The sequence below is a fragment of the Amphiprion ocellaris genome, chromosome 7, assembly GCF_022539595.1.
Source record: "Amphiprion ocellaris isolate individual 3 ecotype Okinawa chromosome 7, ASM2253959v1, whole genome shotgun sequence".
Classification (NCBI taxonomy): Eukaryota; Metazoa; Chordata; class Actinopteri; family Pomacentridae; genus Amphiprion; species Amphiprion ocellaris.
This window is the reverse complement of record NC_072772.1, coordinates 35,941,055-35,953,688: the sequence shown is the minus strand read 5'-3', so window position 1 is coordinate 35,953,688 and position 12,634 is coordinate 35,941,055. Positions and strand designations below refer to the sequence as shown.

Sequence of the window (12,634 nt, the reverse complement as noted above, 5' to 3'; positions counted from 1 at the left end):
AAAAATCTGCAGAATATATAAGGGTGATACAGAAATGTGTAAATGAGAATGTGCTTGGAAAGGAATTATTGAAAAACAAACATCCTGCATCCTAAACATCTACTTTCTGTGTAGCGGTTTTCCTCTGTGGATCACAGGATCCTAAACATCCTCCAGATCATTTACAAAACACAGTCACATGTCATTCTGCTTTTTCTCTGCTTCCTTTTAGCTTTTAAACACTAGAAACTCACATCAGATCCAATCCATCGTCTCCTGTGAGAAATGAATCTTAATCTGTCCTCGCTGCCAGTTTTCATTTTAATTCGATTCATGCATCAGGAAGCAGTTCGGTATTTATCTCAGACTTAGCTCCTCTTTAACCACAAACTCCTCTCACTTCCTGTCGGTCGGTCAGAGGTCGCAGAGAAAGACGTCGTTGTGTGAATGGGTCTTAAAATAACTCTGGGAACCTCTAACTGTTTAATCTAATGTCCAGCGCTCTGAAAGGAAACCTCCTGGAGCTCAAGTTTCACTAAAATCATCCTCACATGATGAACAGAGGCTCAGCGGCCTGTAGGGAAGCACATTAAGGTGGTAGAGAGATTATTAATGCACAAAAACATGAAGCAGAACGATTAGGAAACATTCATAGAACCATAACTGAATCTACTGCGATGATGTCATCACCCAGAAAGCTGCTCTCTGATTGGCTGGTTGTACTATTAGTGGACGGAGAGGATTTGTGTGTTTTTTTCAGAAAAGCATAATTTGGACGTTCTCACCCAAAATCCACTTTTTGTTGGCCCACATTTATGCCTTCGTTTTTTAATTTCCTCACCGCGGCGCTGCCAAAATCCAAACAACAGACCAGAGAATACGGATAAAGTCGTCGCTTTCAGTCATTAGCGGAAGTTATTACCCAGAGTTCACAGTGATGAAGCAGTTTGCACCTGCAGAAAAGTAGTACTATGCCCTCTGCATGTTTTTAAAGTTAAACAAACCTCTAAAAGTTCGTCTCTGAGTGTCAAAAGTTAGACTTTTTAAAGTTTTATCCATGAAAATAATCACGTAAAATGGCTCCAATCATTCCTGTTCATTTGGAGTAATTAGAAAATCCAAAAAAACACAAAAAATGTGGAAGTTTTCTCCATTTAATTGCCTTTCAATATTTCATTTTGGTCAGTTTGATTTGGCTTTTTTAAAAAGACTTCACAAAAAAAAGACTCTTTCATGTCAACATGAAGACGCACTACTTAGTTGACTCATTTTACATTGAATATTTTTACTTAATTGACAGAATATCATACAAATCTGCTTTCAAACTGACACAAATGAGTCTTTTTTGGGTAAATTCTTTGGGTAAAAAAAGCCAGATTATATTGACCAAGATTCAAAGTTGAAAAGCAAGAAAACGGGGAAACTTCCAATATTTTTTATAGGCGCTGCAGTACAGAAAGACAGTATTGGTTCCTGACGTGTTTTATGTATGAATGTATATATTTTGAGAATGCCACTGGGGAAAACCTGCTTATTCCGCTCTTGATGATGATTAATGCTCTTCTAGCATTAAAAAGACACCACATGGACGTCTGAAGATTAAAGGTTTCAGAGGGTTGGTGTTTAGTTTTAAAAAATACAATTTAGACATAATAATAATTGAGGGGGTTAAAAGCAGAGTGGTTTTATATAATTTCTGTAATATTGGATGGTCTTGGTTTTAGTGGTGGTGGAATGTTAGACCATTCTGCAAAACTTTGAACCCATTTTTCTGAAAAACTGCAGAAAGTGTTTCAGACCACTCTGCTTCCAAACTCTTACTGTCCAAAATGACTTGAAAATGATCCAGAATTGCAGGAAATTTTCCAGAAATGATCAAGAATGCTGAAAAGTTGTTCAGAATGACTAGAAAATAGTCTAAAATGACTGGAAAATAATCTAAAATCAATCAGAATTGGTCTAAGATGATTAATAATGACCCATAATGACTGAAAATCTGCAGAATGACACTAAGCATGTCCAAGATGCTTTAAAAATCATCCAAAATGACTCGAAATTTGTCTAAAATTACTTGAAAATGATCCAAAATTGTAGAACATTTGTCCAGAATTGAATGAAATTTGTCAGAAATGACAAAAATCTTCCCAAAACGACTCAATCATTGTCCAAAATTACTTAAATCTGTTCAGAATGAACTGAAAATTATTTAAAAATTATTTTTAAAAAAAGTTTTTTTGAATTTCTGTAATATTTGATGGTCTAGATTTTAGTGTCAGAGTGGTCTAACCCACAACCCAAATACAGTGTTACAGTGGAATGTTAGACCATTCTGGAAAACACTAAACTTTGAAGTAATTTTTCTTAAAAACTACAGAAGGTGGGTCAGACCACTCCAAACCTTTATTGTCCAAGATGCTTCAAAAATGATCTGAAATTATTCTAAATGTGTCCGAAATTACTTGAAAATGATCCAGAATTTTGAGAAATTTTTCCAGAAATGATCATAAATAATGAAAATTTGTTCTGAATGACATGAAAATAGTCTAAAATGACTGGAAAATTATCTGAAATCGGTCAGAAATTGTCTGAAATGATAAAAAAATGATCTGATGTGACTGAAAATTTTTAGAATGACACTGAATTTGTCCAAGATGCTTTAAAAATCATGCAAAATGACTCAAAGTTTGTCTGAAATGACTTGAAAATGATTCAAAATTGCAGAACAGTTGTCCAGAATTAAACGAAAGCTGTCAGAAATTACAGAATCTTCCCAAAATGACTGGAAAAATGACCAAAAATGATTTTAAAATGTTCAAAATGACTCAAAAATTGTCCAAAATTACTTACATCTGTTCAGAATGAACTGAAAATTATTGAAAGTCTAACCAACAAAAAAATTAAATGAGTTTTATATCATTTCTGTAATATTTGATGGTCTAGATTTTAGTGTCAGAGTGGTCTAACCCACAACCCAAATACAGCGTTACAGTGGAATGTTAGACCATTCTGGAAAACACTAAACTTTGAACTCATTTTTCTCAAAAACTACAGAAAGTGTGTCAGACCACTCTGCTTCCAATCCCTTCATTCATGTTTAAAAGCTGGGAATGAACCCAGATGGAAGAAAACGCCTCGAAGGACAAAGTTCCTTTTAGTAATGATGGAAATACAACAATTAGTGCTGTAAGACATTAAAAATAGATTAAATCACCTCTAAACACAGAAATTCTAACATTAAACTTTTATTCTGGGAGCGCTAACAGATCTAGAAGAAGGAATCTAAGGAGAACGTCTTTTGTCAATCTACATGTTAGATTTAGTTGTTTTTGGGTTTATATTTTGTCTGACATGGAGGAAAAAGGGGTTCTTCCACTGGGGATCATGAGTCTCTATCAGGTTTGAGTCATGACTGACTCTGTTGGAACAATCCGCCTGCTGTCCAACATGCTTGGATTCATTGGGTGTCGGCTGACGTGCAGCAGCAGCAGCTGGTTCTGCAGAAGGATGTTTGTGAGGTGGAGGTTGAGTTTAGCCGTTAGCGGTTTACTGGGTGTTGTGTTTCCTCTCTCGTACAGAGCTGGACTGTACTCACCCGTTCTACGAAACACTCGGCGATGGCGGCGGCGTGAGGACTCCTCTCCAGATCCTCCAGCAGATCGCTGCAAACACAAACGCAGAAGAAGTTAGTCCTGGTTCCAGCAGGGACGTCCAGGTGCAAGTTTATGGAAGATCAGTTGAAGTCGTAGCTAAGTTTAACTCCTCAGTTTTAGGAGATCCACTGGATGTTTGTGCCGGTTTCATTAGACTGAACCACCTTGATCCAGATCCACACTTCTCTAGATCTTCAAATCCAAACTCCCGCTACTATAATTAGAACTACATGACGAAACGTAGCCTAGCCACGTGAAGAAAACAGGACAGGAAGCACGTCAAAACAGCAAAACATTCCTTTCCAGTTTAAGTTTCTTTCTTCCATCTGATCTACAACACATAAACACGACTCACAAATACCTTAATATTGTGGATAGATGTCGGATAAAAGTTAACTAAATAAAGAACATTCAGAGTTCAATGGAGGCACTAAGTCCAATGACTGTGTTTTTCTATATAAAATTATGTGATTAATGGCAGTTTAAACACCTTTTTTTTGGCCTTTCTATGTCTTTATCATAGAGAAATAGCTGAAGGGAATAGTGGGAAGCTAGCAGCCACAGTAGGGTGCTTTGTGGACCCATCCATCCACCCCAACCTCTTTGATTTCACATCACCTTGTGTTCTTTTGTTCGTAACGAATGCAGAAAAACAAAAAACAACACCTGCTTTAGGTTCAGATAAATAAATCTCAGTGAAACATATTGAGCTAAGATAGTCCTTGGCTCGTTGGTATAGGGGTACGATTCTTAAAAACTTCAGTCTAGTGTTTTGTTGACCCGTCCATCCACCCCAATCACTTTAAAGAAACTTTATAACAATGTAACCTGACGTCCATTATAATAACTCTACTAGTATTAAAGTTATACCAGATGTGATGGATACTCAAATATGAAACATTGTTGTCAATAGGAACAACTTGGCGAACGGTTTCAGGTAAACAGCGGTCTTTGGCTTGTTGGTCCAGGGGTATGCTTCTCGCTTTGGGTGTGAGAGGTCCTGGGTTCAAATCCCAGCCGAGCTCTTCTAATGTTCTACAAACACTGTGCGTCACTGCAATTGTGTGAGGAACAAATTTTTGTTGACCCAACCACTTCTGACCTTAGAAATTAAAGTCCAGTGTTTTATAATCTTCTCTGCAGAAGTCCAATGTTTGGCTGACCCATCCATCCACCCCAACCACTTTACCATAATAACATCACCAAAACTATTTCAGAAGAAACAGGTTGCCTATCGGTTTCTAAGGGTGCCGTCTGTGGCTCGTTGGCTTAGGGGTGTGATTCTGGCGTTGGGTATGAGAGGTCCTGGATTCAAATCCCAGACAAGCCCTTAAAATGTTCCACAAACCCTTGGTGTCACTATAACTGTGTCAGAAACTTGTGTTATGCTGACCCAATAACTTATGACCTTATAAGTGTCTACCTTTAAAGTCCAGTGTTTTATGGATCCATCCAGCCACCCCAACTATAAAAGATGCATGTAGCAAGCGTGGCATTCAAATCCCCCATGAGCTCTTAACAAGGACAATACGAGCAGAACTTGTTTGTGCTGCTATAAAAAAAAAAGCCTTCTCTGCAGAAGTCCAATGTTTGATTGACTGATCCATCCAGCCCAACAATTTTGCCATCATAACATCACCAAATGTCCTTTTGCTTTGTACATAATTAATTTTTTTAAGTTATTTTTTTGATAGGTGCAGTGGAGAGAGACAGGAAAGGACGGAGAAGAGTTGTGGGAAGACATGCAGCAAAGGGCCGTGAGTGGGACTCAAACCCAGACTGCTGCGTCGAGGACCAGCCCCTGTACATGGGTCGCCCACTTAACCCGTTGAGCTATCTGGGCACCCGTAATTAATATATTTAAAAAAAACTATTTCACAGTGGTGAATTTTACCTCTACCATGAGTAAAGGAATCAGATTGCCTAGAGGTTTCAGTACATGATGTTGTTGGCTCATTGGTCTAGGGGTATGATTCTTGCTTTGGGTGCGAGAGGTCCTGGGTTCAAATCCTGGACGAGCCCTTTATGAAGACAGCTCAGGTCTGAATGCTATATATGATACATTAAGGCAAATGTCCAGTGTTTTCTAGACCCAACCGAATGTAATATACACGGATATGAACGTATCAAATTATCAATAATTTGGAAATTATTGAACCAAAACATATATAACCTTAACTTTAGTGCACAAAAGTGTCAATAACCAGAACATTCATGCAACAAAACATCAAACTCCTGAATAATAACGCACAAACATGTCAATATGTGGATATTAACAGGCCAGAATGTCAAATACTAGGACATTATTGCATAAAAGTGTCAAAAATCTGAATATTAATGAGACAAACATCTTTAACCTTAACTTTTTGCACAAAAATGTCAATAGCCTGGATAATAACAAACCAAAGCATCAATAACCTTAACTTTAATGTGCAAAAGTGTCAATAACCTGGATATTAATGCAACAAAACATCAAGCTCCTGGATAATGATGCACTAAAGTGTCAAATATGCGGATATTAGCAGACCAAAGTGTCTAATACCTGGATATCAATACCCAATAGTGTCAATAACCTAGATGTTAATGAAGCAAAACATCTATACCCTAAACTTTGATGGACAAAAGTGTCAATAACCTTGATATGAACACGCAAAACATCAACAACCTAAACAACAATGTGCAAAAGTGTCAATGACCTGGATATTAACACATGAAAACATCAAGTTCTTGAACAATCCATCCACCTCAAACATTTCAGCTTCATAACAACATTACCTGAAGGAGTCATATTTTAACCCAAACCAGGTCATGTTGCTGCCTAAACTTAACCAATCGCCTAATATTCATTGTTTGACATGCCTCCATGCTTGTTTACTTCAACATACACTTAGATTCCCCTTAAAAAATAACAGAGAATCAATTTTTGTTGTATACACTGGTTGGGGTTCAGTTAAGTTTTTCTACACCAAACAGGGAAATCATTGACAAAGTTCACAAATATTTCTTATTATAACTGACTAACCCTTTGGACACATGACAAGGCTGCAGTAAAAGTTGGATTTGGTTGTAAAGATGACAAATGTGCTGCACAAACAGCCAGTAGGGTCGATTTTTTTATCAGAGAATGATGCTCCAGTACATTAATCCTGAACCTTTCCATGTTGGGTCTTGCAGGACCTGCAGGATCCAAATCCTCCAGCCTGAAAGTCCAAAATACAAACAGCCACATTTCTCCCACAGTAGAAGTCTGGTTCACAGCCAGTCTGATTTGCTGGGAGCCATGGAAACTATAATAAGTAACAATGCTGTTGTAGTTACTGTATGGAGCCTAACAGAGTCCACATGAAGGTTAGTGTGACACCAAGCCGGCTCCAGAACCTGCAGACTGTTTCAGCTGGCAGATGTTCACCCTGAAAACTTTCCCACAATCCCTCCTCCGCCCTGCCAAGTCCTGAATAAAAGCCTTTTCTTTATCGCTGCATCTAAATTCTGCTCTTCTGGTTCCATTTTTCCATCTATTACACACACAACACACTTTTTAAAATGCAGACGTGTTTAATAGCTGCTACAGATATTCATTACCAGAGCTCCCAGAACCCGTCACTGGTGGATGTTTGGGCCTGAACCCTGACCAGGACTCCAGACTGGACACAAACCCCACCCTCCGTTCTGCTGTTTGGTTTTTACCACAGTAACTCTGGGTACATGTGTCCATTGGCTGGTTAATGAGGATATTAAACACTGAGGCACTGAATCTCTGTTAGACCGACATACAGGACAAGACTGAAACTGGAAACCAGATCGTGGATCAATCTAGACCACCTCCTATAGGACATAAGATGATGGTGTTTAGTCTGAAAACAGAAAGAAAGAAAGAAAATGAGGCAGTTCTTGGCTCGTTGGTCTAGGGGTATGATTCTCACTTAGGGTGTGAGAAGTCCAGGTTCAAATCCCGGACGAGCCCTTCTAATGTTCCATAAACTGTTTGTGTTGCTACGAACTGAAAAAATGCGTCCTTAAACGTTTTGTTGACCAAACCACTTCTGACTTTATAAGTGTCACTCCAGTGTTTTATGGACCCATCCATCCACCCCAACTACTGACTGTATACAGAAGATGGATGTAGCCACTGTGATGTCACCTACTGGTTTGTAGAGTGCTCTTTTTTAGAGACTGGCATTTCACCTACATGTACACTGAGATGCAAAGCAATCAAAAGTGTGACTCATATAAAAACATATTGTAAGTATTGTATTCTATTTTCTTCTGAATGGCATCATAATTCACTAAATGAACACCATGATGTATAGAAGGAGAGTTGAAACTAGCAATTGAGGCCAAAAACCTATGAAGAAAATGTTTACCGAGGTAACAAATCAACTGAGAAGTAGATTAGACTGAAGTACGATTAACATATTTTAGCAGCCAGGAATCGCCCCCTGCTGGTGGTCAAAAAAAAAAAAAAAAAAGCAGGTTTAAGGTTTCAGAACTGGGAAAAGAGTAAAAAATCCTGTTAAAAAAGCTAGACCTAGCATCAGGGTGGACCAGTTCAAAGCTGTGAAAAGACGGGGCTGTTCACAGGTAGTCTGCTCCAGAGATAATGGATTAACCCCAGGAGGAAGCTCAACTTTTCAGCCACCTGGACGCTACAGAACTATTAATGCAGGTGCTTTTTGCCTTCCTGACGTCATGTTGTTATGTTTTAATTCCGATGCGTGAGAGTTTTCATTCTGCTTCGATGAATTCAAATGAGCAGCTATAGTTCTGCTCAGCATCTGGAGGAATCAAACTGAACATGTATATTTATGAAACGTTTCTGTTTGCCGGGGTCAGGTCACACGTCTCCATCTTTGGTGATTTCTGTGTTTGTCTTCATGTCCTGAAATGTGTTTGTGGTCAGCAGGGAAACAGAAGCTCGGCTCTGTCGTGTTTATACAGTATGTGCAGTAAGTGTGTAATTTATGTGCAGCCGTATACTTCATAATGTTGTACTTCTTACGAGAGAGGGTTTTTTAGGACCTGTGGGGGTTCAGAACCTGTTGGCAACCGATTTGAAACAAAAAAGTGAGTTATGGAGAAACTAGAAAGAAAAACAGGAAAAGTATTGTTCGGCCGGCTTTCACAACAGCAGCAGCCAACTGTGACGCAAAGCAAAGAATGTTAAATTATGGGCTTTCTTCTGTAAATGAAGCGGGTCATATATGTAGAAAAATACCTCAGAAAGTCTCTAAGGTTGCAGCCGCCACTTTAGGTTTCATCTATATGAAGCTGGAAACATGCATCACTTCCTGGATTCATAAACCCAACATTAGGTCATCACTTTGGAACTTTCAGCTTCATTTTTACACAGTTTTTGTCCCTTTACAGCCAACACACTTTAACCAACTCATTTAAAAGACCATCCTTACTAGATAAAGGCAAATAATTTGACTCATATTACAATTACGCTGGCAGCTAATCAGATTGAACTACTGTGGTTAACAGAACAGGCAAAAGGGTCGGCTCGTTGGTCTAGGGGTATGACTCTCGCTTCGGGTGCGAGAGGTCCCGGGTTCAAATCCCGGACGAGCCCTAAAAGATTAATGAACGCTGTTCATGAAGATTAATATTAGCACAAGCTGTCGTGTTACTAGTAATTAAACACAATCAGTGATAGCCTGTGTAGTTTTGTTGACCCGTCCATCCACCTCATCTGCTTCGTTAATAATTAATACAGTAAAAGCAAAAACTGAAGATCATGGTTTAGGTACAAACTACTTTTTCAGTAGTACCACAAGTACATAAAAATTACAATAAAGAGCTAGTAAACAGTTGGTCTAGAGGTGTGACTCTTGCTTAGGGTGCAAAAGGTCCTGGATTCAAATCCCAGACAAGCCCTTAACGGGAACAAACTTAATTTCAGCACATTAGATATCAATGGAAAAAAACGCCCACTTTAACACACAAAAGTGTCCATAACCTGGATATTAATGCACAAAAGTGTCAAAAACATTGATACTAACACAGAAAACTGTAGACAACCTGGACATTAATAGACAAAAATATGAAGATTGCCACACAAAGTGTCAATGACTTGGATATTAACGCACAAAACTAATGAAGCAACTTGAATATTTTGGCACAAAACTAAATAATCTATATATAAACACGTAAAAGTGTTGACCGCTTGATATTCACAGATAAAAGTGTTGGTAACCTGATATTAATGTAGAAAACTGTGAAAAGCCTCAACTTTAATACACAAAAGTATCCATAACCTGGATATTAATGCACAGAAGTGTTGAAAACCAGACTATTAGTGGAAGAAAACTGTAAATAATCAAGATAGTAACAGACAAAAGTATCAAAATGCAAAAAAAACCCTGTAAAAAGTCTGGACATATCTATTGACTCAGCTCATTTAAAGACAACCAATGATGCTTTGGTTGAGTGTTTCTCATTAATGATGGTCTTTAGCTGCTGTCAGGTCTTTGTTTATTTCCTGCTGACAGGCATAAACTCTGAGTTCACGGGTTTAATCCATGGCCTGACGTCATGTAACACACATGTAGCAGTAAACATATCTCTGCTGACCTCCTGTCACAAGCACAACTCTCAGTTTCTGACTTTCATTTGTGGTCTGACGTCATGTAGAACACATTCAGCTGTGAAGTCCCTCCGTTCGCACCGTTTCCTCGCTCATTGTTCGCCGAGCTGCACTTTTTCACATCAGACTTTTGGCTCGAGTTTCAGCACAGAAACAAACTTCGGTTCCAGGAAGCGAAAACAAACTTTCGTGCAGCAGTTTGAGTCCTCGCAGAGGTCGGCGTGTTATCTTTAAACTGCACGGAGGAAATCACCAGTTTGAGACGCCGTAAAAACCTCCTGAAAACACCACGACCCAGATTCATTCAGCCATGAAGAAACGTTAACAGCTCACAGACGCTTTAAGTTTCCCAGTGTTTGAATAACTTAAAACTCCTTTATTAAAGAAGTATGAACTTTTGTTCATGTTGAGCAATCAGATAAATACTGAGGGCAAAAAAGGCCTGTCTGAAACAACTAACATCTGTCAGGGCAGTTCTTGTGTTCTTTTGTACAATATTTGAGTCGTCCTGCAGAAGTGTCGATTCATTTTAGGCAGGTTCCCAACAGATTCGGACAAAAATTTGACATTCTCACAAAAATTTTATTGATTTTACTAAATTTTTTGTCATTTCTGGCAATTTAGGAGTAGTTTTGAAAAGTTTTCAAGTCATTTTGAAGAAGTTCCAAATAGGTCTAAGCAAATTTTTGTCATTTTGAGTGTTTTTGTCAAACACCTGAGTCACCTTGGAGAAGTTTTAGACAAAATTTTGACATTCTGGGGAAAAAAATGTATTAATTTTAGACAAAATTTTATAATTTGGGGCAATTTAAGAGCAGTTCTGAAAAGTTTTCAAGTCATTTTGAAGAAGTTTCAAATTGTTTAAAACAAGGTTTTGGAAAGAATTTTGACATTTCGAGTAATTTCTTGAATCATTTCAGACTAACGTTGTCATTCTGAGAAAATTGTATTCATTTTAGACAAAATTTTGGTCATTTTTGGCAATTTATGAGCAGTTTTGAAAAATTTTCAAGTCATTTTGAAGAAATTCTAAATAGTTCTAAGCAAAATTTGTCATTTTGAGTTTTTTTGTCGAACATCTGAGTCACCTTGGAGAAGTTCTGATTAACTTTGGCCAGGTTCCCAATAGTTTTGGAAAAAAAAATTTAACATTCTGGGAAAATATTTATAAATTTCATTTTAGACAAAATTATGTCATTTTGGGCATTTTATGAGTAATTCTGAAAAGCTTTCAAGTCATTTGGCAGAAGTTTCAAATTGTTTAAAACAAAGTTTTGAGTAGTTTTGGAAAGAATTTTGACATTTTAAGTAACCACCCCAGAAAAACAGGAAAACGGTACAAAGAAGCAAGGAGAGGAGGGTTTATTCTAAAGAATATTAACACAGAAGAACTTATTTTTTACTCGATCTGTTCACTGAAGTTGGACTATTTTTAGAGACCAAACTAGACCAGCTGATGACCAGTTTAGGGTAAAGACTGGTCAACTCAGAACCTTCAGTTTATGTGGAAAACTGATGAACTGGAGAGAATTCCTCCTTAATGAAGTGATTTCTGTCAACACAATAAACGATGTTTGTTTGTGAGCTGGAGTGCTGAAGCTGCACAACCACAGAAAGCAGCTCTGTCATTATCACAAACACTCTTCCTCCTCCTCTTCCTCCTCGGCTCTGGCGTCAGGCCTGGCTTTGTGACCGGCCGAGGATTCTGGGAGGTTTTTTCTTTAATGCGACGACCGCAGAGGACGGAGGGGAAACCGAGCCACAATAAAAAAAACAAAAACAAAACAGCTTAATACTAGCGAGAGAAAACGAAGAGGATGAATCAGAAAACAGATAATTAAAGACAGAAACTTCTAATGTGGCAATAAAGAGAAATAAGACAATAAAGATCTAAAATAAAGCTGCTGTCTGATGTTTATTTCTAATCCCATCAATCCAAAGTTCATTTCAAAGCTTTAAAACCTGCTTCTTATTTTCTTTCAGGTCCTCAGATTGAAGAGTTTTTGCCTTTATTTCTAGTAGTTGACTGTGGTGGTGCGTTCAGGAACACAACAGTTTAGATGAAACAAATCTGAACAAAACACGTAAAAGATCTTTTATTAACTTTTAACATTTCTGTCCACGTGTTGCATCACTTCCTGGTTTGTTTTGTTTTTGATTTTAAGTTGCTGATCCTGAAGAAGTATGTTGGTGTTCATGCACGCATCACACTTTTATCCTGACATGGTGATCATTTTACAAATATTACATGTGTTTAACATTTCTTCGCGCTGGGAAAAGTAGAATGGACCAGTGGCACTTAGAAGTCTGTCTCTATATACATAAAATTCTAATAAATACATATAAAACAGCTAAAAACAACAAGTTTACAGGCAGCGATAATCACCACAAACCACAACTGCAGCATGTTTCAAGCTGA

The 12,634-nt window shown here is 37.9% G+C and overlaps 1 protein-coding gene and 1 non-coding gene across 6 annotated transcripts in view; one reads left to right on the top strand and one right to left on the bottom strand.

The window, feature by feature from the left end:
• The window catches only part of plekhg2 (pleckstrin homology domain containing, family G (with RhoGef domain) member 2), a 104,940-nt gene that overhangs the window by 25,255 nt on the left and 67,051 nt on the right, over positions 1 to 12,634 (bottom strand). For all 5 annotated transcript variants that reach the window (XM_055012270.1, XM_055012269.1, XM_055012272.1 and 2 more), the window contains one exon: positions 3,572 to 3,638. In XM_055012270.1, coding sequence (XP_054868245.1) covers positions 3,572 to 3,638 — 67 coding nt within the window. The remainder of the gene's footprint in view (positions 1 to 3,571; positions 3,639 to 12,634) is intronic.
• Positions 9,130 to 9,201, top strand: trnap-cgg (transfer RNA proline (anticodon CGG)). The gene has a single exon. It is a non-coding gene; the product is annotated as a tRNA-Pro (tRNA).